Source organism: Neovison vison, chromosome 1, assembly GCF_020171115.1.
Source record: "Neovison vison isolate M4711 chromosome 1, ASM_NN_V1, whole genome shotgun sequence".
In the NCBI taxonomy this organism is placed as follows: domain Eukaryota; kingdom Metazoa; phylum Chordata; class Mammalia; order Carnivora; family Mustelidae; genus Neogale; species Neogale vison.
In genome coordinates this window covers 46,196,335-46,222,623 of record NC_058091.1, presented here as the reverse complement: position 1 = coordinate 46,222,623, position 26,289 = coordinate 46,196,335, and the positions used below count along the sequence as shown (strand labels likewise).

Below are 26,289 nucleotides of genomic sequence, written 5' to 3'. Positions count from 1 at the left end.
GAAACCTATAGTTGAAAAACACTAAAAATCTGAAAGATATGTCAAACTTCTAATTAATGAATAATTAAGATAAACTCTATTCATTAATTTAAGGAAATGTAAGTCTTGTAAAAGCAGGTACCTCTCCAGCTCCTTGAAACAGTACTGTTTGATCAGACAGTTTGTTCTTGGTTATTCTAAGAGCCGCAAGGATGCCAGCTACTGCCACAGACGCTGTTCCTGAAACAGGTAAGAAATAGCCTTGAGTAAGCCTGAATCAGATCCTGCCAAACTTGACACCTGGAATCTTTATTCATATCTTGAACTCGGTCGCACAACAGGATAACTGGTACAGAAAGGGAACCTGCGGTTGGCTGACCCCGTGCTTAGAGGTGAGGTGAAATTCTCAGGCTACTGACATCAGTATTTTAGGATAGCAACTCACTACTATTCCTCATCACTTTCCAAAAAGATTCTGTGACTTAATGTGGTGATTTAATGAATAAGAGCATGGGGTTTGGATTCTTATGTGGATTCCAGCTCAGCCTTTTTACTAGCTGGATGAATTTAGAGAAAAATTTTTTTAAGGTTTTATTCATTTATTTGAGAGAGAATGAGTGAGAGAGAGAGAGAGCACAAGCCAGGGGGAGGGGCAGAGGGAGAGGGAGTAGCAGACTCCCTGCTGAGAGCCCTACCAACCACCAAGGCTCAATCCTAGGACCCCAGGATCAAGACCTAAGCCCAAAGGCCAGATGCTTAATTGGGGCCACCCAGGTGCCCCTAGAGAAATTATTTTGTATACCAATTTCCTCATTTGTAAAATAGTTGTACTGTGTGAGATAAAACAGTACTAAGTGCTATTATTTTCTTCCACCTAATTACTCTAGGGACTCAGAAACCTATTACTGATCCCTCTACACAAAGTGAGCACGCAGTAAATGCTTGCTGATATTAGTGGTGGTCATAATGATGTTTTCAATACAATCTGGTATTTAACCTTTTAATCTTTGATCTGAAAAAGTGACAGTTAATAGCAATTAAAATCTGGTGTTATGCATCTTTTAATTGGCTTCCTACCTATAATAATCAGGGGTGAGTCCCAAAAGGGCTAGACAAAATTAGTGTAAAATTTACCTACATAAAGATAGTTTTTACTTATCATGGCCCAGGGTCATAGAAACTTCCAGTTCTACTTTTATTACTTGGACATATAAGCTTTCATAGACCACAGAATGGTTTTCTTGCTTTTAAACATAATTATATAGCTCAACTTTATTGGCTCATGTCTGAAATAAAACTTTGTACCCTCCTGCAGTACTTTCCAGCTGCATCTACATTTTACTCCTCAAAAAAAAAAAAACCAAACGCCAGGAACCTATAATGGTTCCTAGATTCCCTAGATTCCTCAACTAGGTAGCAAAGCTTAGTTAAACTTTAAACACTCATATTTGGTTTAAAAAAAAAATAGACTCAGAATAGTTTGATGAACAACACAATGATGAAGTGTTATATACGCCAAGTGCCAAAGATGAATGAGCATGTTACCATCGGTATGTTTGTTCCTTTCAATATTTTGGTTCGTTGTTTCTTTCTTGTAGAATGTGGTGGTCATAAATAAGATCATGATAAATGATAATTACTGAAGACCTGTGTGTCACTTGCATTTTTTAAATTTAGAAACAATGTAAAACATGAAAATAAAATGCTTGCAATTTTGAGCCAGCATTATAATAAATTATGAACTGTGGCAAGTCATATGCATTATGTAGAAGCTACTCTTCTATACATTATTTAAAATGAAAGCCTGTTTTCTTTTGGGATATACCTAGCAGAGGAATTATTGAATGATATGGTATTTCTATTTTTAAGTTTGGGGGGAATTTCCATATTGTTTTCCCCAATGGCATGCCAATTTGTATTCCCAGCAACAGTGCCTAAGGTTCCTTTTTCTTCACATATTTGCCAACACTTGTTATTTCTTGTCTTTTTTATTTTTATTTTATTTTATTTTAGCCAATCTGACAGACATAAGGTTATATCTTATTGTGGCTTTGATTTACATTTCCCTAATGATGAGTGATGTTGAACATCTTTTCATGTATCTGTTGGCCATCTGTGTCTTCTTTGCAAAGATGCATAGTCAGGTCCTCTGCCTACTTCTAATTAGATTATTTGTTTTTTGGTGTTGAGTTGTATAAGTTCTTTCCATATTTTGGATATTAACCCCTTATTGGATATATCGGCAAACAAATGAAAACACTAATTCAAAAAGATATATGCACCCCTGCGTTTACTGCAGCATTATTTACAATAGCTAAGATAGGGAAGCAGCCAAAGTGTCCACTGAGAGGTGAATAGATAAAGATGATGTGCTGTGTGTACGTACACACACACACACACACACACACACAATGCCATAATGAGATCTTACATTTATGACATATATGGACCTACAAGACATTAGGCTAAGTGAAGAAAGTCAGACAGAGAAAGACAAATACTTATGTGTGGCATCTAAAAAATAAATGAATAGGGGCGCCTGGTGGCTCAGTCAGTTAAGCATGCCTTCTCCTCAGGTCATGATTCCAGGGTCCTGGGATCAAGCCCCACATTGGGCTCCCTGTGAATCTCTTTCTCCCTCTGCCTGCAGCTCGCTCCCCTTGCTTGTGTGCGCTCTCTCTCTCTCTCTATTAAATAAATAAATAAAAACTTTAAACAGAATGAATAAACAAAGAAAAAGCAGAACTAATCTATAAATACAGAGAATTAACAAACTAGTGGTTGCCAGAGAGGAAGGATGGGCAAAATGGGGGAACGGCAGTAGGAGATACAGGCTTCCGGTTATAGATGGAGTAAGTCACAGGGATAAAGGGCACAGTGTAAGAAATAGTCAATAGTAATGCAACAGTGTTGTGTGGTGACAGATGGTAGCTACACTTGTGCTGATCACAGTGTACCATATAGGGTTATTGAACCACTCTGTTGTACACCTGACATTCACAACACTATATGTCAACTATACTCAAAAAAATAGTAATAAATAAAATGAAATGAGAGCCTGTGTAAAACTATGGCTGATTTATGCAGAAACAGGATCAGAATGGTTTGTCACTTATATCAAGACAGACTCACAAGAGCAATTCAACAGAAGAAAAGAGGATTTTAGAGAGGTATGAGCATCCGGTCACTAGGTAAGTAGTTACTCACGTAGCTCAAGGTATTTCAATCTCAGGCTTTTTGAAATAAACTGGCCTGAAGTTTGGATTTCGGGGACTCTAATCTCTCTTCCAACCCTGAGATGCTATCTTAAGATTGAGATCTTAAGGTTCTCAATAAATTCTACCAGAACCATAAGATCTATCCAGCTGAAGAACCAAAGGTAAAGTATTGTCAGCAATCACTGTGTATTATCATTTTGATTTTAAATAGAACTGGGCATTTAAGAACAGAGTAAAATATTTCAGGAGATCCAAACTATAATGTGCTGACATCTTTATATGGTTACGCTGGATCATTCTGCATTAAAAGCCAAGATATGGGGCGCCTGGGTGGCTCAGTGGGTTAAGCCACTGCCTTCGGCTCAGGTCATGATCTCAGGGTCCTGGGATCGAGTCCCGCATCGGGCTCTCTGCTCGGCAGGGAGCCTGCTTCCCTCTCTCTCTCTCTCTGCCTGCCTCTCTGTCTCTCTGTCTACTTGTGATCTCTGTCAAATAAACAAATAAAATCTTTTAAAAAAAAAAAAGCCAAGATGTTTTAAGTTTGTACACATTTCCTCAAATTAGAGAAAGTAAATCTCTGTCTACATTGGATGCCAGAGGCTTCTATTTAAATGTATATTCCATAACATCTCATGAGGACATAAACTTCTCTCCATAGAATTAGTTAATAAAAATCAAAAAGATATTTTTAGCAATACCAAAAAGTTAATTTGAGCATGATTCTTGCACATGTCCTAGTCCTACTTCTTGGTACGACTTTGATTTAAAATTTAAATCTACAGTCAAGGGAATAAATGTGGCAAAACAATATTCTATAAAAACGCAAGTTTCACAATAAATTGTTTCAAAGTAATTTTTGTTTTGAGATTGAAAGATAAATTTTTAGGAAAGCAGACAGAGGCAAGCTGAAGTTTCTTTGTGCTATGACTTTTAGAGTACTTATTATTTAAAACTGATCAAAGAATGACCTCTACTAATGCAGCAATTTGTTAAATCTGATTGGAATGACTATGTATAACTAGCAAAGGAGACTTACATGTAATCAAATAATTATAATCCTCATGTGCTACTAACTAAATAGATCAGACAGAACTAGAAACAAGGGGAGCAGGAGTAACTTTGTTGAATCAGGGGCCACAGTATTAGAAGTACATGTCACCCGAGTATGGTATCAAAGGATTAACAGAAGAGGTCCAGGACCTCCGGTAGGGTGAGCATGTGCAAAGACGTGGAGGCAGGGAGGACTGGTCAAAATGAGGGACCGAACACACAATTTAGTTTTCCCTCCCCCCAATAAACTTTACTAAAACACAGAATGAAGATTACAAAAAAAAAAAAAAGATAAAGGAGCCAGAAGAGGATAGCATTTTAGAAGCTAGAAGGCAGATGGGCAAATGGCAACAGACATTAGATGTGAAAAAGCTGACTTCTTGGCAGCCATGGGGAATAAGAAGCAATCAGATTAAGAAAGCAGAACTCTCAAAAGGCCTGGCTATAGGAGGCACCAAGCACCTCTGAAAGTGTGGATGAAGAAGAGGTGAAAACCAGGGGGCTGCTCAAAAATCTGGTGAGAAGTAATTATAACCCAGATTCATTTTCCTCACCTTCTAGCAGACGGCTGACCCTCCACACTCTGGAGGTTTATTTAAAAAAACTGGGAAATTTATTTTCTAGGAAGGACATCTGGATTTTAAGACAACAGGCATAAGTGTAAGGCATCGGGAATAATTGGGTGCAAGGATGCCATACTTGAAAAAGAGATTAAATGCAAGTTTATACACTCAATATGGTGGACCCCCAATCTTCCCCTACTTGGCTCAAAGAATAATGGCAAAAGCTCATCCTAGCAGAAAGCTACTATCGGGGCACCTGGGTGGCTCAGTCAGTTGGTTAAGCATCTGCTTTGGGCTCAGGTCAGGATCCCAGACTCCTGGGTTTGAGCCCTTCAATGGGTTCCTTGCTCTTCGGGACATCTGCTTCTTCCTCTGCTCCTCACCCTGCTTGTGCTCGCTCTCTCTCTCTTTCTCAAATAAATAAATAAAATCTAGAAAAAAAAAGAAAAGAAAAAGAAAAGAAAGCTAATAGCAAGAGAGAGACTGAAAAAAATCTTTTCTGTGGAATCTGAGCAGTTTAAGAGAAAACAACAACAACAAAAAACCCCCCAAAAAACAGAGACTAATACAGAGGATTTCCTGAAAGAAATGGCTCAATCAAATCAAGTATTGGGTCAGTAAAGACCCAGAATACAAGCTCCATTTGTATACCAAACCTCCCAGAATGTAACAGGAGGGAGAACACAGAACACATGTGAAACTGTAGGTATTAGAGTGTTGTTGATACTGGAGAAGAGTTGGGACAAGATCATGCAGGGACTTCTACATACTAACAGTAACTATATATATAGTTTTATATACATATAAATATATACATAAATAAAACTAAAATTATAAGCATTATAATTATAAAATTATAATTATAATTTATTACAGGTAACAGCTGGCTGCTGAAAGATTCTAAATTCGGAGAGCAGTGTGGGGAGTAGATTTGAGAGTTGGAGGCTGGTGGTATGTAGGTAAGTTAGGAAGTCATTGCAATTACTGAGAGGATATTGCAACAATCCAAGAGGGAAGCAAGTTAAGAGGGAGGAAATATTTAAGAGATAAAAATCAACAGGTCGGGGCGCCTGGGTGGCTCAGTGGGTTAAGCTGCTGCCTTCGGCTCGGGTCATGATCTCAGGGTCCTGGGATCGAGTCCCGCATCGGGCTCTCTGCTCAGCAGGGAGCCTGCTTCCTCCTCTCTCTCTCTGCCTGCCTCTCTGCCTACTTGTGATCTCTCTGTGTCAAATAAATAAATAAAATCTTTAAAAAAAAATCAACAGGTCTTAGTGATAAAATGCATAGATTGGGTGAGGAAAAAGTCAAGAATTATTATACATTTTCTTGTGTGGATGACTAGGAAAAAGTTTGCAAGGAAAACAGGAGTTCAATTTTTGAACTTACGAGCTCTGTCCCTTCTGTCTATGTGCTGCTCAGGGGGCATTGCCAAGAAGGTAGTTAGATATACATGTCTTGAACTCAGCCTAGAAATCCCGGTCAGAGATAAAGAGATAAAGATCTGGAATTTAAAAACCTGTAGTTGTATTTAGGTCATGTGGGTTGATAACACTATTTGGTGAGTGGCTAAAGGAGAGAACCCAAATGAAGAAAAACATTTAAGGAATAAGCAGAAGAATGTGATATAGGGGAAGATGGCTAAGTAAAAAATGGTCAAAGAGGTAGGAGAAGCAAGGAAGTATGGTACCATGGAACCAAAGGGAAGAAGTAGTGATAAACAGAAAAAGGTCAATCAAGAAAGGAAACGGTAAATAACTACTGGGTCTGGTGATTCCCTCCTGGTGACCCTTCAGAGAGCTATTTTAATTCTATATGCTAGAGCCAAAGCTGGAGGGCAGTGTGCTGAGGAATAAATAAAAGAAGAAGAACAGAAATAGCAGGTGTGGAGTAGCCCTTGGAACAGCGTAGATAAAAGAATGAATGAGAAGGAGATGGGAGTGGGAGGGCAAATGGGGCCAACAAAAAATATTTTATTTTTATGTTTTTATGAGAAGAATGACAAGGACTGTTGGAAGAAAGAATTTAGGGTCAAGGGAATTATTTCCAGAATTAAAGCAATTAAAGCATGATATAGGATAATGGGAAGAAGGCAGCAGAGAAAAAGAGTCTGAAGACACAAGAAAAGAAGCTATCTACTAATTCTAATGAGCTTTTCTTAATTGGTTTGGCTTCACTATTAGGAAAGCAAAGTAATGTTTTAAAAATTCTGCTCAATTAAATTCTTTAGTAAGAAGATTGTGACAAAATAGTCCTACATTATAATTCTTGTGCCTCTTTTTTAAAATAAATATGACAAAATAAATTCTAATATAAGAAAATAGTCCAAAAAAAAAAAAAGAAGAAAGAAAATAGTCCAAATAGATTTTTGTCTTCTAGTATAAAGACATCATAACAGAAATGCAGGGGAATGTAATTACGGTGTCTACATACAAAATAAAGTGCTTTGGAATAATAATGTTACATCAACTAAGTATTAACTTAGAGTCTACAAATAAGAGGAAAGAGTGTCATCAGAATACTGTTTTTTTCTGTATAACTTATCTTGTATGATACAGTTATATCTAATATTCTTTCACATAACTTTCACATAATTAAGTGGTGACATGAACAACGTCTCTTCTAAGAGATGACAGCAAATACCAAATTATAACATAAACTAGTAACAGTACCACTTTGAAAAGAACACTAATAGAAACAATAGGTTTTGGGGATTAAGTAATGAAAAGATTATATTTTAGGTATCTTTGTGTTACAGCTCAACAACTCAGTAAAAAGTGCTGTCTTTTTACACTTGAAAAATTTATCCATAAGTACATTGTAACAAATGCATTAAACCATTAAAATCCAGATGGACAAAGACTAAAAAGATCACCTATAATCCTACTGCCTAAGTCAAAACATTTTCAACATTCTGATGAATATTCTTACAACTGCTCTCTGTATTTGATAATGCAAACTAAAGAAAATTTTAATTGGTAAAAAAAATCTCATGTCATGCCTACTGTTTTAACACACTTTCTGTATGTTTTTTGCTATTAATTTTTTGCTATTAAAAATAACATTACATGCCTGCTTGTGCTTTCTCTCTCTCTCTCTCTCTCTCTGACAAATAAATAAACAAATAAAATCTTAAAAAAAAATTCTCTTTGGGGCGCCTGGGTGGTTCAGAGGGTTAAGCCTCTGCCTTCAGCTCAGGTCATGATCTCGGGGTCCTGGGATCGAGTCCCACATTGGGCTCTCTGCTCAGCAGGGAGACTGCTTCCCCCCCTCTCTCTGCCTGCCTCTCTTCCTACTTGTGATCTCTCTCTGTTAAATAAATAAAATCTTTAAAAATAAATAAAAATAACATTACAATAGAGACTGCATTCCAGAGAGGGCAATGGGTGGCCAGGGTCCTGCTCCAACTCAACACAATCCTCTTTCCCTGCTCTGGGAGGCAGCCCTGTCACCTGCCACCTGGAAAGGGATATAGCAATGTTTGCCCCTGTCTGGTTCTTCTGGGCTTCTTTGCTAAGACTGTGGCTCTTTACCAACTGAAAAAGGCAATCAGAGAAGTGGAAAATACACAACATCAAAACAGAAGTTGATCCATGCTTGATGATGTTCTTTGAAGACGGGAGAAAGGCAGCATATTGTTCTGAGATATGGAAGAACACACTTTTGATGACAATACATTGGTCAAAGAAGGGATCAATTCTGAGGCAGTTCTGAGGGTGGGGGAAGAGGCCACGTCCAAGCAAAATCTCACAAAATGAGAAAAGGAGTGTGCTGTGGGTGTTAGCATGTGATGGACTGCCAGAACAACCCCTGTACTCTGACCAAGCGCAGAGATGCAACAACCCAGCACTGCACCACTTGGTACAGAACACAGTTACCACAGGAATGTTGTCCTTACTTGTAGCCGGCTGGGCATGCTGCTTTTCTACTATAAAATTCTCATAAAGACTTACCTCATAGCACCATATTATCTAAAGCTGTGTAAAGAAAGCAAAGGGCATGAAAAAATTCATATCTCAGGAATCTCTGCTTCCATTATTTTAATGTTAACAGTCACGGAGCTGTTGGATGTCTCCATGGAGCTGGGCTGCTCCCTGGCCAGAGTGCTCATCTCTTCCCAAGGCCACGTGGTTACCAAGGAGACCCTGTCTTAAATTGAGCCTATTTGTGACTTCTTGCTTATCATTTTCCTGGCATCCATATGTAGGTCTTCACCTGTTTCCCACTTTTGTGGGGTGTAGGAGCTCACCATCCTGATGGTGCCGACTTTGTCGATGGTGATCATGCAGTTTGCTCTGGCATCTCCGGGTCTTATCTTCTCTTGCTAAAGACTAGCCTAGACATCATGTGGATGGTGGCCATGGGGGCCCAAGGGAGCAGGTTCTCTTCCAGCTTGGGAGCAAAGCACAAAGGGCAGGCATCGTTTCTTAGAGGCATACCTCCTAATCCTGAGTGGGACCATGCTCAGCCTTTGACTGGTCCCTGTGGTGTGGAGAGCTGCATTACCCAGTATGAGCCACCTCCAAGAGATAGCCAAGGCCTGAGGGCTCCCAGATGACCCATGACTGCACAAAGTGAAACCTGTGTGTCAGCATGCAGAAGCTTGGGACACTTCTGTAGTTGTACATTTAGTGCACACTTCTGGGAGCCATCTACATCAGGAACAAAACACTCCATTAAAGGGGGGGCTTCGTATCAGCCCTGCTTTACAACTATCACTGCCACAGTTTAGGCTCTTCCAGACTAGTTTACTGCATTCGACTGATCAAGAACAGTAAGAATATAATGCTGCCTTTTACAAACCAGCTTTACTGTTTTGTTCGGATGTGCCTTTCCTTTTGAAATGAACGTTAACTTCCTATTGTTCCTTTGTTAGTTCGTGATTTTTTGGTTAAAAAAAATCAGGGTTTTATTTATTGTTCAACCTAAGTATGTTAATATTTGTTATTAACATTTTTGTGATGTGGAATTTTAATTCTGGCAATGAGTTTGAGAAGTTACATATAGTGCTTAAAGCCTGTGTTTTCTACAATGAGACAAGTACCTTCTAAATGTCTTTGTTTTTATTATAATAATTTAAAGTAAAACACATGTCAATTTTATTAAGTATATCATTCTTTTAAAATATTTGTTTTGAATCTCAAGAATATATACACTTTAAAAAAGATCATTTATGATCAGAGTATAATTAATTAAAAAAATAACATTCAGTAATAATGTTAATAATAAATAAATAATGTTAGCAATAATGTTAATAAAAATAAATATCCTTATTTAAACAGACATTTCTCCAAAGAAGATACATAAATAGCAAACAGGTAAATGAAAAGGTACTCAACATCACTCATCATCAGGGAAATGCAGATCAAAACCACATGAGATGTCACCTTGTGTCCTAGAACGGCTATTACCAAAGACAAGAAGTAACAAGAGTTGGCAAGGATGTGGAGAAAAGGGAACCCACGTGCTCTGCAGAAAAGTAAACTGCTGCGGCCACTATGAAAAAAACTATGGAGATTTTTCAAAAATTAAAAATAAAACTACCATATGAACCAGCAATTTCTCTTCTGGGTATTCATCTAAAGGAAATGAGATCACTATCTGGAAGATATCGGACCCTCATGTTCAGTGCAGTATTATTTACAATTGCCAAGACATGGAAACAATGTGGATGTCCATCGATGGATGAACGCATAAAGAAAATGTGAAACAAACAGAGACACGCACACACCCAATGGAGTATTATTCAGCTGTAAGAAAAGAAGGAAATCTTCATATTTGTGACAAGAGGAATGAATCTTGAGATCATTATGCTAAATGAAGTAAGTGAGATGGAGAAAGAGAACTACTATAGGAGCTCACTTATATGTGGGCTCTAAAACAAAACCAAAAACAAGCAAACAAAAAAAATTCACAGATAAGGAGAAGAGAATTGTGATTGCCTGAGGTTGGGGGTAGGAGTGGGGAGGGTGGAAAAACAACATGAAGGTTGTCAAAAGGTACAAACTTCTAAGTAAGTCCTGCAGATGTAATGTACAGCATGGTGACTACAGTTAACAACATCATATTGTACATTTCAAAGTTGCCAAGAGCCCATTTTAAAAGTTCTCATCACAAGAAAAAAAAACCTGTAACCATATGTGGTGATGATGGATGTTAACTTACTATGGTAATCATTTTGCAATATATACATATATAACTCATTATGCTGGACACCTAAAATCAATACAATGTGATATGTTAGTTATCTCAATTTAAAAAGTAAATGCATATTTAAAATAAACAAATAAATGCCCTTGCACATTTGCTTTACACACCTTTATCTGCTCAGGATAAATTTCTAAAAAGAAAACTGCTGGCTCAAAGAACTGTTTTAAGGTTTTTGATATATACACTGCCTCCCCAAGAATTGCACCACTTCATATTTCCATCAGTATATAAAGGTGCATATCTTCTTACAGCATCACTAACACTGGGACTGTAATAAAAATTTTGGACATCTTTTTTTTTTTTCAATTTATTTATTTTCAGAAAAACAGTATTCATTATTTTTTCACCACACCCAGTGCTCCATGCAATCCGTGCCCTCTATAATACCCACCACCTGGTACCCCAACCTCCCACCCCCCCGCCACTTCAAACCCCTCAGATTGTTGTTCAGAGTCCATATGGACTCTGAAATTTTGGACATCTTGACAGAGAAAATCAGTTTCTCATTTGCCATTTCATAAGCTTTTTAGAACTTAATGGCTTTGAACTTTGAAGCAGGTTTTCTGGCCAGTGGTCTCCTTTTGTGAATAGTCTGTTCTTAACATGTCTGATTTTTATCTTTTCAATGATCAAAGCATTTAGTATAAGATTGGGCTGTATTTACCTTATTTTTTTTGTATTTACCTTATTTTTTAAAAAATCCTAACAATCAAACTAGTTTATTATGGCTAAAACTTCTACATAAAATATTTACAATGTCATGGTAGAAAACAACCATTCCAGAGAGGTCATTATGAGAACAACAACTCTTTTTATAATTGATTTTAAATGACCTGAGGATGAGACATTATTTTCATCTGAATTGGCTAAATTCTGATAGTCTCCTGATTATATTATTAAATGTTCAATTTCTTTCCTTTTTTTTTTCTTTTTAAGATTTTATTTGTTTATTTGACAGAGACATAGCAAAGGAGGGAACACAAGCAGGGGGAGCAAGAGAAAGAGAAGCAGGCTTCTTGCTGAGCAGGGAGCCCAATGTGGGACTCCCTCCCAGGATCCTGGGATCATGACCTGAGCTGAAGGCAGACACTTAATGACTGAGCCACTCAGAAGCCCCGTAGTGTCCAATTTCTTAATAGATTTAACCAGCACATTTTTCTATTTAAATATAATTTATAGTTAGAATGCATTAAAGTCCAAATCTCTACCCAAGACCAAAATCTCTATCGTTTGAAATTATTTTAGATCAGTAATGTAGAATTTTAAGTATTTTTAAAATCAAATACTTTTCATAAACTATCTTTAAATAACATAAATGTTCAAAAAAGAAAAGAAAAAAGTTCTCCCAAGGGTTCAGTGTGAAACATTTATTTACATGGTGAAGCAGTAATAGCTACATAATTATTTTCCTTGGCCCCAAAAAGCAATTTCTATGCCCACAATGGGGAAAGTATTACATTGTGGGCAAAATGGTAAAAACATAAGGTTAAAAAGGTAAAATGGAAACATATGGGGGAAAAGTGTCACTAGGGACACTATTTTGGTATGGAGAAATGCACAAAATGGTTTGGTCATTTCTAATCAGAATCCCACTAACTTGCCAAAAGTTTACTCTAGTCAGAGATTGGGCCCATTTTTCGCAAATCCGTCTTTTTGTTGGCTAAGGCAGTAACTCTTAAATTCTTATGTGTAAATATGTAAATATGCAGATTGTGCTTTAGGACAGGTTAGCTGGGGTGAAATCTTATGATTTAATGCCTCCACTGTGGTGACCCGTTGGGTGGAGGGGGGAGCACTCTGCCATGGGTCCTCCACGGCAACTTCTCTTGTAGTGTTCTTGGACTTGGCTTAGCATCTGCCTCAGATTTCCTGTACTCCTGACTTTAATTCAGATGCAGCCCAGGCCTTGACCTCTAAATTCTTTGTCCTAGTTGATAGGAGCTTTGACCCTAGTTCCCAAATGCTCATTTTGTTTGATGATTTGGATTTAGCATTCTTTGTCTTAAACTGAACTCTGATGCCTACTAATTCTGCATAATCGTTCAAAAGTATGTAATATTGGTCTTTAACGTCTATATGGACATTTCTGTGGGAGCCACAAAATCAAAAGATAAGAATATTAAAGAAAGGACAGTTTGTTCAATAGTTGATGTGGCTATTTTATTTAAAAATTTTTAAGATTTTATTTTTAAGTAATCTCTACACCCAACATAGGACTTGAACTTACAACTCTGAGATCAAGTTGCATGCTCTATACCAGCTGACCCAGCCAGGCGCCCCTAATGTGAGGATCTGAAAGACTACTGCAAAATGAACTGTAAGTGACTCAGACAGTGTTCTACAAAATCTGTGTTTGCAGCATGGAACGCATGCTATAATACCTGTATCTTCAAGTTAGGGCCATAGCTCTGGAAAATTAGACTCCTTACTTCCCTTCTGAAATCCTCCAAATATTCACTTCTTATGAATAAGTACTCAAAAAGAAATTTAATAAAACAGGGAGAAAACACAGTTGAAAGAATGTAAAGCATCTTTGTCATGAAAATGGCACTAAAGTAACAATGTGATTAAGATCGCAAAGGATCTGGGAAAAAAAAAGGTTCGACCAATTTACTTTAGCGTGCCCCAAAAGGTATAGAGGCTTATTGCATTAAACACATTATATTTATCTAGCTATGTCACACTACAGATTTTAAGCACAGTGAATTTTTAAAATTATATTTGTAAAGTATATTTTAGTACATAGGGTCTTTTCACAAACAAGTGTTTGTACACAACACAAACTCTCTGAATAGAGAAACATCATCCTCGTCTTACATTTAAGCTTTTCTTTAACCACCTCATTTCCAATAGCATTCACCTTATTTCACTTGGGGTGTCTTCCTCCAAAGTTCCATGTTGGTGCTTCCCATCACTCAGATCTAATCCTTCGTGGAAATACTACATTAGAATACCTCACTCATAGTTTCCAAACTCCCACCGTTCCAGTTTATTCAACTGTTCCCATTATACCTATTCTTAATGGGAGCATATGGGCCCTTCTGTCTTGTATCTTCACTTCCTTTCCTAATCCAGCTTACCTTGAATATCATCATTGAACGTGCAGTACTGGTTTTGATATTTCTTCAGGAGACGAAAGGCATTTATATTGGCAAAATCTTCAAACTGAATAAGGCAATTCATTCCATACCTACGGGACAAAAAACATCCGCATGAGAAGAAGTTCATGAAATAGCATACAAAAATAAACCTTTAAAATTAGCCTACAGAAAAGACTAAAACATTTTATTTATTTATTTTATTTTTATTATGTTATGTCAGTCACCATACAGTACATCATTAGTTTTTGATGTAGTGTTCCATGATTCATTGTTTACATATAATACCCAGTGCTCCACACAACACGTGCCCTCCTTAATACCCACCACAAGGCCAATCCATACTCCTCTCTAAAACTCTCAGTTTGTTACTTGGAGAAACAAACATTTTCTTTTAAAGGTCCTATCTTGTTACTTAGTATAAGTATGTTACACAATGTCTGTTCAGCAAATATTCACTGTACATTTACTACAGGAAAAGCACTGTGTTGGCTCTGTGAAATAAAATGACAAAAATACGGTTCCTACCATCAAAGAATTTAAAATTTAGTAGAAACAGAAATATTTTAAAATAAATGAAAAGTAATGTAAAAGTGGTATAAACAAGGAATTGTAGATGTTGAGAGAACAGGTATCACTTCTGACTGGGGTCACAGACCATGGAATAAATGAACTGAATTTTAAGGAATAGCTATGATTTCAAAAATTGAGATGTAGGTTTTTACAAGCCAGGTAAATACCAGAAGCAACATAATTGAGGTGAAAACTGAGAAAGAATACATTTTTCAAAAAACAGCAAGGAAAAAAATAAAATAGAAAACCTAAAAACAAAACAAAACAAAAACAAAAACAAACCCCCCAAAAACCAGCAAGAAGTCCTAATTGGCTATCATGTGGAGATACATGTAAGGGTATACTGAAAGAAAAGGTTAGATTTTTATATTGGAAACCTTAAAATTCAAGCCTAGGATTCTGGTTTTTATTCTACAGCAATGCCCAAACACTATAGGGTGCTGAGCTTTGAAATATATTGGGCAGATTTTTATTTCTGATATGAACAGCTTACTTGTCTGACTCTTCATATGTATGGTCATCCACCCACATAACCTAACCAAGGCAAAAGAAATGAACATTACTGATAAGCCAAGTTTCTAAGCGTTGCTGGAGAAAGCCATATAGCCATATAGCCATTATACATGTATGGTCTCCGCCTGAGCTAGACTCTCACTGCTGCTCGATGTGGGATTCCTCTTACTTGTTCCAGGTCAGCATCCACTTCCATTATACCCAATGGTTACTCCTAATGTTTCCCAATCCTTTTAAATTTTGCCCTCTTTCCCTTGTCTCCTACACATGCATATGGTTTCCCTACTCTAGTATACTGCGCCATTAATCATGTACAGTATTCTTGTTTGTTTTTACAAAAGAAATTCTAAATTTTTAGATAGTCAGAGCTTTCACTTTTTATTTATAGCTGCTGTCCTTGATATTATGCTTATTGTGGTCTTCTCCACAAACATTTATTTAAATATTAACAAAAAATTCCTTCTAGTGATATTATCGATTTAGGAAATAATCTCCACATCTGGTATTGTTTTGATTTCATTTTTTAAAAAAGATAATCAGAATTTCTGTTTTATATATTTATGAGTCAGTATATATAGTTGGTAATTAAAACCATGAGCATGATTGAGATTCTTTTTTTTTTTTTTAAAGATTTTATTTATTTATTTGACAGAGAGAAATCACAAGTAGATGGAGAGGCAGGCAGAGAGAGAGAGAAAGGGAAGCAGGCTCCCTGCCGAGCAGAGAGCCCGATGCGGGACTCGATCCCAGGACCCTGAGATCATGACCTGAGCTGAAGGCAGCGGCTTAACCCACTGAGCCACCCAGGCGCCCCGAGCATGACTGAGATTCTATTCAGATGCACACACACCTATGTACAGTAGCCAAGGACAGAGTAGTAGGAAACACCGATGCTTAAGTGCCGAGGATGTCACCAAGGAGAAAGAAGAAATGATTCCATGTTTAGAAGAAGGCACAGAGAAGTATGACATCCCAGAAGTCTAGGGAATAGAAATTTAAGAAAAAAGAAAATTTATGCAACTATTCCAGCACGAGTCCATCATTTCCTCTCATCACCTGTGACCAGATACTATATTCTGTTACATACTAGGGTCGGTTTCTGTGCTTTTCCTCTTTTATTCTACTATTGCTAGTGGCAACAAATATTCTTTCACTTTTAAATAATACGCATGTGTCTGTATACACTTGCTTATTCTTTACAACCACCCCATGGCACAGGCAGTAGTACTGTTATCTTACATAGGACAAAACAGGCAGAGCGTGTTGAAACTGCCTCGTAAAAATAGCTCAATGGTAATGATTAGTGTACTGATCTCTTTATCCAGAAAAAAATAGTCCCTGTTTTAATTACTATAGTTTTAAAATCTCTTAAATACTTAGTGAAATGAGAATAACAATGGCATACTGTCATAGATTTATCAGAATTAAGTGATAAATGTAAGTTCTCAGTGTGTGAAGACTGACACGTGAGTGCCCTATAATCATGAAATATTTTTTACTTAATAGCAACAGTAGAAGGAATGGTCAGTGGGGATCTTCAAAGACCTAGAGGAAAATAACTGTCATCTTAAAATCGTATGTCTACTGAAGCTACTCTTCAAGTGTAAGGTTGTGATTCAACTATACTTTGAAAAAGAAAAAATGAAAATAAAGCATTTTTTTAAAGTAGGGTTGAAACAAAGACATCTTCAGATAAATAGAAATCAAAGGACTTCAACTAAGGCAACTTTCCAAAGGTGTATTTCACAAAAAAAGAAAATAATCCCACAAAAAGTCTATGATAAATTAAAACAGTAAAATATAATAACAAGGAATTTTTGTCCATATAAAATAGTAAAGAGGAATAAGCCTGACAGAGGGAGGAGACCAGGAAAACTTTTCCCCAAACAGCAACAGTAGAGCAGAACAAATCCTTCAGAACAACCATTTCAGGGCTCTGGAAATCAACTAAAGGCAAAGGGAGCAAAAATTTAAAAGGAAAAGGTGGGAGTGGGGTCACATCTTGAAAGGAACATCAAGTTTTAATGCTCCTTATGTGTATGATGCCATTCTAGTGAACTCTTCAGGTAGCTTTATTAGAAATTACTGAAATGTTTTTAAGAACTGGTAAAAGCATTTCTCTGGTTAGAAATCACTACTTTCCTTTTACAACCTCAGCAAAGCAGCACACTTTGTGTTAGCAACTAGTTACCCCCCCAAAACTCGAGTATCAGTTGACAACCATCTGGTGCTTGTGATGGATCCTTCCCTCCTCCTCTGCTTTCCAAACAGAAAGTAAAGGCTGCACGCTTGTAGACAGAGTCCTCATACAGCTCGCTCCTCATGGGTCAGGTACCCATGTCTAGCAGCACCAGATGATCTGTCATTATGTTCAGAAGCAGCAGAACCTTGTGGTTTCAGTATGTGAAGATGAATCAGAGCCTTCTCAGTTCTATTCCTGGACCCACTACTTACTCGGGTCCTGAGGTTTTGGACTTTATACAGTTTCTCTGTGGTTAAAATGAAATCCCCACAATATGGTTTGCCTTCAGTGTTTAGGACACAATGTGGTCAGGCTACAAGTTTATAATGTTTTCTGAGTAAAATCTAGGAGTAGCCAGCCATAGGGAATAAAATCCTATGCAAGACACTTCAACATTTACAAATGTTTATTTTAGAATTATCCCCTGGAGAATATTTTGTGTCTGTTTTAATTTCATGACTTTTCTCTACCTGGTAGTTAACTCTGATTTGACTCTTAAAGATTTAGAGGCATCCTGGATTCATTTTGTAATATAGCATCCTGCATCATATAATAAAAGAAAACCATGCAGGAGATATTTCGTTCCACGTTGAACCAACCTTGTCGCTATGAAATTATAAGTAGTAGAACACAAGGAACTTAGCCAATTCAATTCTACATAACTATGAAAAGAACCTACTATTTTATGATCAAAATATCACATAAAACAGTGGGTGTAAATGGTTTTAAAAGTTAACAGAAATACCGCCCATAAAATTAACCTGTGAAAACTGCAAATTTTCTCTTGTGGCATTGTTAAATCATAGAAAACCTTGTTATTGTGACTGATCATAGCTGACCCATCTAGCACTAGTAAGGGCCAGGCACTGTGCTCTGCTCGCTACACAGATTATGTCATTTAAGTTCTTTCATCAACCCGAAGAGGAAGGTAGTTATTACCCCTTTTACAGAGAAGAAACTGAAGCTCAGAGAGTTACTCCATAGCTGGAGTAACTGTATATATGGCACGATACGGTACTGAAGATCTGGGGTACTTTAACTCTGATGGGTACTCAAAGATAATTTATTACAATTATTCATTTTTAATAATGTAATTGAGATCAGGGGGTGCTCAAAGAATTAAGCAGCACTAGGACCCGTGGATCTGGTATTTTAAACGCTTCCAGTCTCACTGTGAAGACAAAGGATATAAGCAAAAATTTAAAGGTTCAGGTTAAAAGGAAAATCAGGAGTACAAAAGAGACCACTATTGGATTTAGGGAAGATGGCATGAAGTAGAGGAGGCTTCAGCTGGGCCCTTGGCTAGGATTTAAATGAGGAAAAGAGTTGGGTGGGAAGTAAAATCACAGAAGTCTCAAAGTTTGTGCTGGAGAACATGGAGGATGCTAGTTTGAGGGACTTCAGAAGATCAGTACTGGTGGCTGAGTTTCAGAATATGAATATTCTAGAACTCTAGATAAGTAATTTGAAGTTCACTGAGGTTCCCTCTGGCCAAGAACCATCCAAGTGTAATTCTTCCTTGTAGGTAAGAATTTAGAACAGAAAATTGTTCACTTCCTTGTTGGTTCGCGGTAATGCACTGCAGCTCCCCTTCCTGCTGTCTTTACATCTGTATCTCTGCATCACATTCAGACACTCATTTCTTTTGTCACCCCTTCTATCATACTTTGCCGATACTTCTTAATTATTCTCCGTGAGAGTGGAGATTACAAAGATTCAACAGTAATCATCCATTCTTTCGTTCTTTTCTCTCTACAGTCTTCCCCTTACCAAGTTCACCAGTTCTTAGGGAATCATGAGTCATCTTTAAATGAAGGATACAGTAAATCATGAGTCATCTTTAGACAAATGGAGGATACAGTAAATGGGAGATTACAATGCAGTTTCATAAGAGCTATAATAGAGGAAAGGCACCAAAATGCAGAGCAGGGGCTCCCATCTAGAATTAAGGGGCTTAGGAGAGGCTTTCTAGAGGAAGCTAGAGTCTGAAGGATTAGTAGGAATTTGCCAAGTTAAGAGAAAGAGGAAGAATTTGGGAGGCAGAGAGAACATACCCAAAGGCCCAGAGTTAAATAAATCAGTGTCATATTGAGAGGCTGAAGTAAACTAAATATGATTGAATCACAGTGTTTATAGAGAAGGAGATAAGACTCAAGGCTAAAGAGATAAACAGGGCCAGATTATGCAGGGCCTCTAACCAGGATTAGGGGTTTATACTTGACCCTAAGAGTGGACGTTAAATTGGAGTGTGACATGATAATTTCCACTTCAGACTCATGGTGTGATCAGGGTGAAGAATGGATATCAGAGGGGCAGGACTAAAGCAGGAAGCTTATGTAGGAGCCTGTTGCAGAGACTCAGCCCTGAACTTGGAAATGAGAATAAGGGCAGGGACAAGTAGATGGATTTGAGAAATCTTTATGACACAGAATTAACAGTATCAAGTGAAGAGAAGCAGATGGTGAGGGAAAAGAAATCAAGAATTCCAAATTTATAGCTTGGGCAACTTGGTAAAGAACAGCTTATATTAAAAAAAAAAAAAAAAAAAAAAAAAAGGAAATCTCAGGAGAAGAAGCAGGTTTGATAAGGAAGATCACGAGTTCAGCTTTGGGTAAGCCGCATTTGAGCAGCCACAGAGATATGTACGGAGAGGAAGCTGTCGGGGATATTAAGATGGATGACTTTAGTATTTTAGAGTTTGAACAGCTGCAGGGAAAGATAAGGCCCATGACAACGGCCATGAGAGTGCATCTCAAGTGACGTGGCACTAAAGGCCATTAGAAATGAAGGTCTTAAGAATAAAAAAGGTCAATATATAAGATATATAAGAAAGGTCATTGACATGAAATGCACTCACAGAAAGTTCAACGGGGCTAAGAACAAGACTTTTAATAGTTAAGAAACTGGGAGAAGCGAGAGAGATGATAACCTACTTGACATAAACCTCAAAGAAGCATGTGAGGGAGGAGGGTTATGTAAGGACAGAGGGTTGATAGTCTGAAAGGGACAGAGGACAGAAGACACTGATCTCATCTCCCAACCCTAAAATGTTGTGTGGACCAGTAAGTATCACTGTTTGAAAGCACTACATGAAAAGTGGGAGTCTTACATGGGAGCCCTGTTGCCATGAAGCAAGAAGGGAAAGGGAACATCCAGTGAGGAAGTGAGGACAACAGGGAGCCTTTTATTATCAAGACGGTGGAAAGGTGTGAGAGGGAGGGGAGTGTTGGGAGTTTGGTTTAGTGGACATGAAATGTAAAGCTTGAAGTATGGAAAAGCATCAAGTATGTGAAGGAGTATATCGAACTAGACAAAGGGCATGTTACTTTTACATTGTAATAATTTCTACTTTAACAGGAAACCAGTTATAACGATGACATGGAACAAGATTTTCTAAGAATTATGTCTAGAGGTCGCATGATGGACTACAAAGGTGGAGTGTGGAGAGCTGGGGACAGAGGAAGGGGCAGGTGGCATCCCGGTCTCTCCAGTTCAAGGGCAGCACCCACACAGGCTGAAAAGCTCAGGACGGTTTTGGCTCTAAGGGACCGATCTGCGCTTCTGCGAACCACTGTACTGTGACCTTCCACTTCTAGCCTGCATCATTTCTTTTGGCCAGAATGCACTCACAGAAATTTAGAAAATGTTTTTAAAAACTCCATCTGCAGATTTAACATAGAGAATCAAAGGTCTCAAATGCAGGTTTTGGTAAATACCTTATTCCTAACCTCAACTGTGTCCTTTACTTCTGTAGTTTGAATCACAAAATCTGGCTATGTCTCCTTTTCAATTTCATCTAAATCAAACTGTTTATTTCTAAAAGTCAACGACTTCCACAAAACACTAGGGATCAAGTTTTGAGCAGAAAAAGAACTGTATGCTATTTTGCTGCAGGTGATTAGAGGCATAAGATTTTCAAACTAGAAAGATCCTCAGACACCATTTAGCAACAAGCAATGCCCAGAAATGTTGCATAACACTCATGATCACAGGAACAGATACACCAGTGAGTACTGGCCCTAAGAAAAAGAGAGAAAAGTCAAGTACTTGGTGCTTAGGATGACAGTAGATAGTAAAGTCCACTAAAAATCTAGTAAATCTATTATAACCAGTTCCACTGTTTTCAAGTTCTATCTTGTAGGTAGTGAATTTGAACAAATACTTTGCAAAATAAGAACTAGATCCACATACTGACTTGGATCAATACCCTCATTCTTACTATTCCCAAAAATCAATATCAGCCTCAAAGGATTTTTCTTAAATCGTTGACATTGTGATATTTAAAAGATTTGCTATAGGTTCTAAAGATAATCTTCAAAGAGGCATTCCAAAAATACTGTTAACACTAATTATTTACAGAGTTCTAGGGTATTAGTTTGGAAAGAGATACTATTCATTCAGATCCAGCTTTGTTAAAAACAACAACACCACCACATTATTCTATAATGAAACCTTAAAATCAAAGTAAAAATGAAAGACTGCATGTATAACTACTCAAAATAAAAACACTGAAAGACGATATACATTCTTGTGCCACTGAATAACAGAAACCTACATATAATATTCAATACAAATCGGAGAACTGTACATTTAGAAATAGCTGGGGGCACAATTCCAACGTAAATGACAAATCTGGCCTCTTTGGCACAATCATCTGGGGTAATGTCAAAGTTTGAACATGAACCATCTTCCATAACTACAGCCCACTTACCAATAATGTGTTCTAAATTTATTCTATTTATAATTCTATATTAGTGGTATTTCTTATGGGAGTATTATTGCCTAATACCAATAAAAATACCAAAATATCATGTTCCCTGTTTTATTAATAAGCTCTTTTCTTTCCTGGGGGCCTTAAGAACTAAGCCATCTTATGCTCCAGTGGCACTGAAGGTCTTTTAAACCCAAACTGGTTTAAAACTATTTCTACTGGCATCTGTATGGGTACATTTACCTGCCCTGTCAACGCTTTTTTCTCTTTAAAATACCTTAATAAGTGGTTGAACTGATTCAATCTAACATACCAAAATTAGAATTCTATTGTAGAATCCCTAATTTTAAACAATTCTTAGGAACAAAATATAACCTCGTGCTAAAACAGTTTTAACTTCTTTTTACATTAAACCATTTTTAAATAACGGTGATACTTTCTTGAATTAACAAGTACACTTATAGTTCAGTCTAAATTTTCAAGAATGCAACTCTGTCTCTGACAAACAGACATATTTCCAAAATCTGATTAACAAAGCTATCTTTGTGTTAGAAGGATAATTTTAGGTAGATTACTGGGTTTGTGGAAGTATAATTTAAGATTTGTAAACTACTAATTTTATTCTGGTATCACTGAGAAATATAAGCCAAGACAAGTAATTTCTGTGCCTAAAATAATACTTATTAAAAGAACACTTAAAATGAATTGAATAACCCAATGAGCTTAGAAACTAACTACCTGGATTTAAGCTCTGCCTTTTCACTTATAAACCTAATCTCTTAACTCACATTCTCAGTCTTTCCACTACTTTTCTGAGAACTTCTTTGGCAATTCTAAATCTATAAAAAAGAATTGGAAAAATATACTCAACAGAGGTCAAATTAACAACCCAGGCCACCTACTAGTATGTAAAATATTCAGTTTTTTAAAAAATCTGACTCTGTTACCAATCTGATTTGTGAAAGTGAGAAAATAAAAATCCAATCATTTTGTTCTCACTATTTCCTGTCTTTTTGGTAGGAACCATCCTTGACAGGTGTGAGGTGATACCTCGCTGCAGTTTTGATTTGCATTTCCCTGATAATGAGTGATGTTGGACACCTTTCTGCGTATCTGTTGGCCATCTGTACGTCTTCTTAGGAAAAAAGTCTATTCAGGTCTCTGCCATTTTCTAATAGAATTGTTTCCTTTTTGGTGTTGAGTTGTATAAGTTCTTTCTATATTTTGGACATTAACCCCTTCTCAAGTATGTCATTTGCAAATATTTCCTCCCATTCAGTAGGTTGCCATTTTGCTTAGTTGATGGTTTCCTCTGCTGTAGAAAAGTTTGTGTTTGTGTTTTTTAATTTTGGTGTAGTCCAATAGTTTGTTTTTCTTTTGTTTCCCTTACCTCAGGAGACATATCCATAAATAAGCTGTTAATAAGGCCAATGTCCAAGAAATTATAGCCTATGTTTTCTTTTAGGAGTTTCATGGTATCAAATCTCACATTTAGGTCTTCAATCCATTTTTTCAAGACTTTAATAGAGAGAAGGAGAGGGACAGCATGGGCACATGAGCTGGGGTACAGGGAGAGAGAAAAGCACACTCCTTATTGTGCACAGAGCCCGGAGCCCGACAAAGGGGCTTGATCCCAGGACCCTGAAATCATGATTTGAGCTAAAGTCAGATGCTTAACCAACTGAGCCACCCAGATGCCAAATTTTTAATCCATTTTGAGTTAATTTCTGGGTATGGTATAAAAAAGTGGTCCAGTTTTCCCAACACCGTTGAGTAAAATGACTGTCTTCCTCCATTGCATATTCTTGCCTCCTTTGTCACAGACAATTGACCATATGTGTGTGCGTTCATCTCTGGGCTCCCTATTCCGTTTCACTGATTTATGTGTCTGTATTGGTGTGAGTACCATACTGTTTTGCTCACTCTAGTTTTGTAGTATATCCTAAATTCTGGGATTGTGATACCTCTGGCTTGGTTCTTTCTCAAGTCTACTTTACCTCATAAAACCTTTTAACAAAGGATTTCAGCGAAATGGTATAGAGCTTCCTGGAATATATTATTTTATTTTTGGATCTATAAACAGGATGCCTGCAAATGAATAACTTTTAGATATGCACCTGTTGTTTCACTACTAAATACCTATTTATACTTTGAAAGACTAATTTAATCATAGAGAAAAGCATGAGAGAATAATATTAGCTAACATCCATGTGCTCCCTACACAATTTTGTGAAATGCTGACAGTATGTCGTATTTATTTCAGACCAAAAACAGGGCCACATATCACTTGAAACTCCTTCCACCCCTCCTCGATTCCACTTCCTTCAGGTAACCATCCTCTTAAATTTGACTTATCTTTTCTGCACATGTTATACTTTTACTACAAATGTATGCTACCCAAAAGCAAACCTGACTTTATTCTCAAGTTTTATACACATGAATAATTGTATATACATCTAATGGGTGTTGAATGGTATCTGAGTCTTATGAAATGACATCTTAATTATTAACAGCTCAGGGTAAGTGGATTGAACTGTTATCTTTTGCAATTTTTTCCCCCAATCCTGTAATTCTTAAGTAAATTCACGTAGACATATGAAGCACTAGTTCAGTCCATTTTAATGTGCTGTACAATACTGTATGTTATATACATGACACAATTTATTTATTCTCCTGTTGATGGACATTAAAAATACTTTTCCATTTTTCACTACTAGAAACAATGCTGCTCTGAACATTTCTGAGCAGGGCTCCTTGAGAACTAGTTTCTCTGGGCTACAAATGCCATACAGTAGGTTATGAGAATCCTAACTAAACCTCCCAAGTGTTTTACAAGTTAGCGCCCCTAAAAACAGTGCAAGTATTCATCCACAGGCTCACACGCATTTGGCATCATCAGACTTAAACACTGCTGCCACTCTGTTGGAGGCAATGTGGTTGGTACTTGATTTCTGGGCAATAGCAGTGCTGGGCAGCCAAGCAAAGAGGCTGCTTGGACTGCCCTTGCCTAAGAGTGCAGCTAGACAGCTGCCTCTACCACAGTGGTTTAAGATCTGAGAGGCGGCATTCCATCCACAGCCACACTCTTCCCAGGGGGTCCCCAGTCAATGACGGAGCACAGCAGGAATGCTGGGGCCAGGGCATTTATATTCAAGGTGAACTCATCTAACAAGCACTTTGGGCTCTAGAGCTCCATATTAGGTTGGCTGAGACTCCCGTCAGATATATATTACAGTCCAAGGTGCTCTCTGCCCAATTCTGCTTCCCAGATGTGCATTATGCTCGGAAGGCTTTTTTCCTGCCTAATCCTCCCTTCTCGTTAATGTGTCACTTCTCACACTTCAACACCATCTCAAGAACTGCTTCACAGAAATATAAACTGATGTAATGTATAGATAAGAGCTCGAGCCTTTCCTGAATCACAATTCTTATTACCTCTAGAAGTTGGTAGGTTATTTAAATACTCTGTACCTCAGTTTCCTCATCTCTGAAATGGGAATAGTAACAGTACCTTCCTTACAGGTCTGAAGGAATTAAATTAATATAAGCCCTTGGAACAACCTCAGGCACATAATAAGCACTCAGTAAGTATCAGTTTTTATTTGTCCATTGTGATTTCCTTATTTATCACAAGAGTTGTGATTAAGCTTGAGGGTATCTAAAACCATAACTAAGTAAACAATGACCTGAAAATATTTATGGGTCCTTTCCTTGGATATGTGTGTGTACTGAGGTAAGTGTTATTGCACATGAGTAAAGATAGGGTAATCTCAAATAAAATATCAGTGATAAATAGTTCCCATCTGATTATTGTTGTCAATGATAAATCTATATTCTAAAACATGTTCCTCTACCATTTGTTTTGATTTTTTTTTTTTGCTCATAATAAATTACAAATACAGGTAACATTAAAAAATGCTAACTATAACACTCAAGAAATATCCTTGGGAAGGTTTGATAAAATGCCTTTTATAAACTATGTTATACTTTCAGATTTTATTGAGAAATATTGAAACTGTTCTATTAGTTTCCTTTAGGGGTGATATTAAGAATCAGTCAAATAATATCATAAATATTTCCTAAGATAATGTAGAAGTCAGAATTAGTATTCTTTTTTAAATTGATTTTTTCCTGA

General features: G+C 37.2%; 1 protein-coding gene across 2 annotated transcripts in view; it reads right to left on the bottom strand.

Annotated features, from left to right (window-relative positions):
- ME1 (malic enzyme 1) overlaps positions 1-26,289 on the bottom strand; it is a 184,473-nt gene that overhangs the window by 34,524 nt on the left and 123,660 nt on the right. For both annotated transcript variants that reach the window (XM_044246382.1, XM_044246391.1), the window contains exons 7-8: positions 14,098-14,207; positions 122-219 (exon numbers count right to left, since the gene is read on the bottom strand). In XM_044246382.1, the coding sequence (XP_044102317.1) occupies positions 122-219; positions 14,098-14,207 (208 nt within the window). The remainder of the gene's footprint in view (positions 1-121; positions 220-14,097; positions 14,208-26,289) is intronic.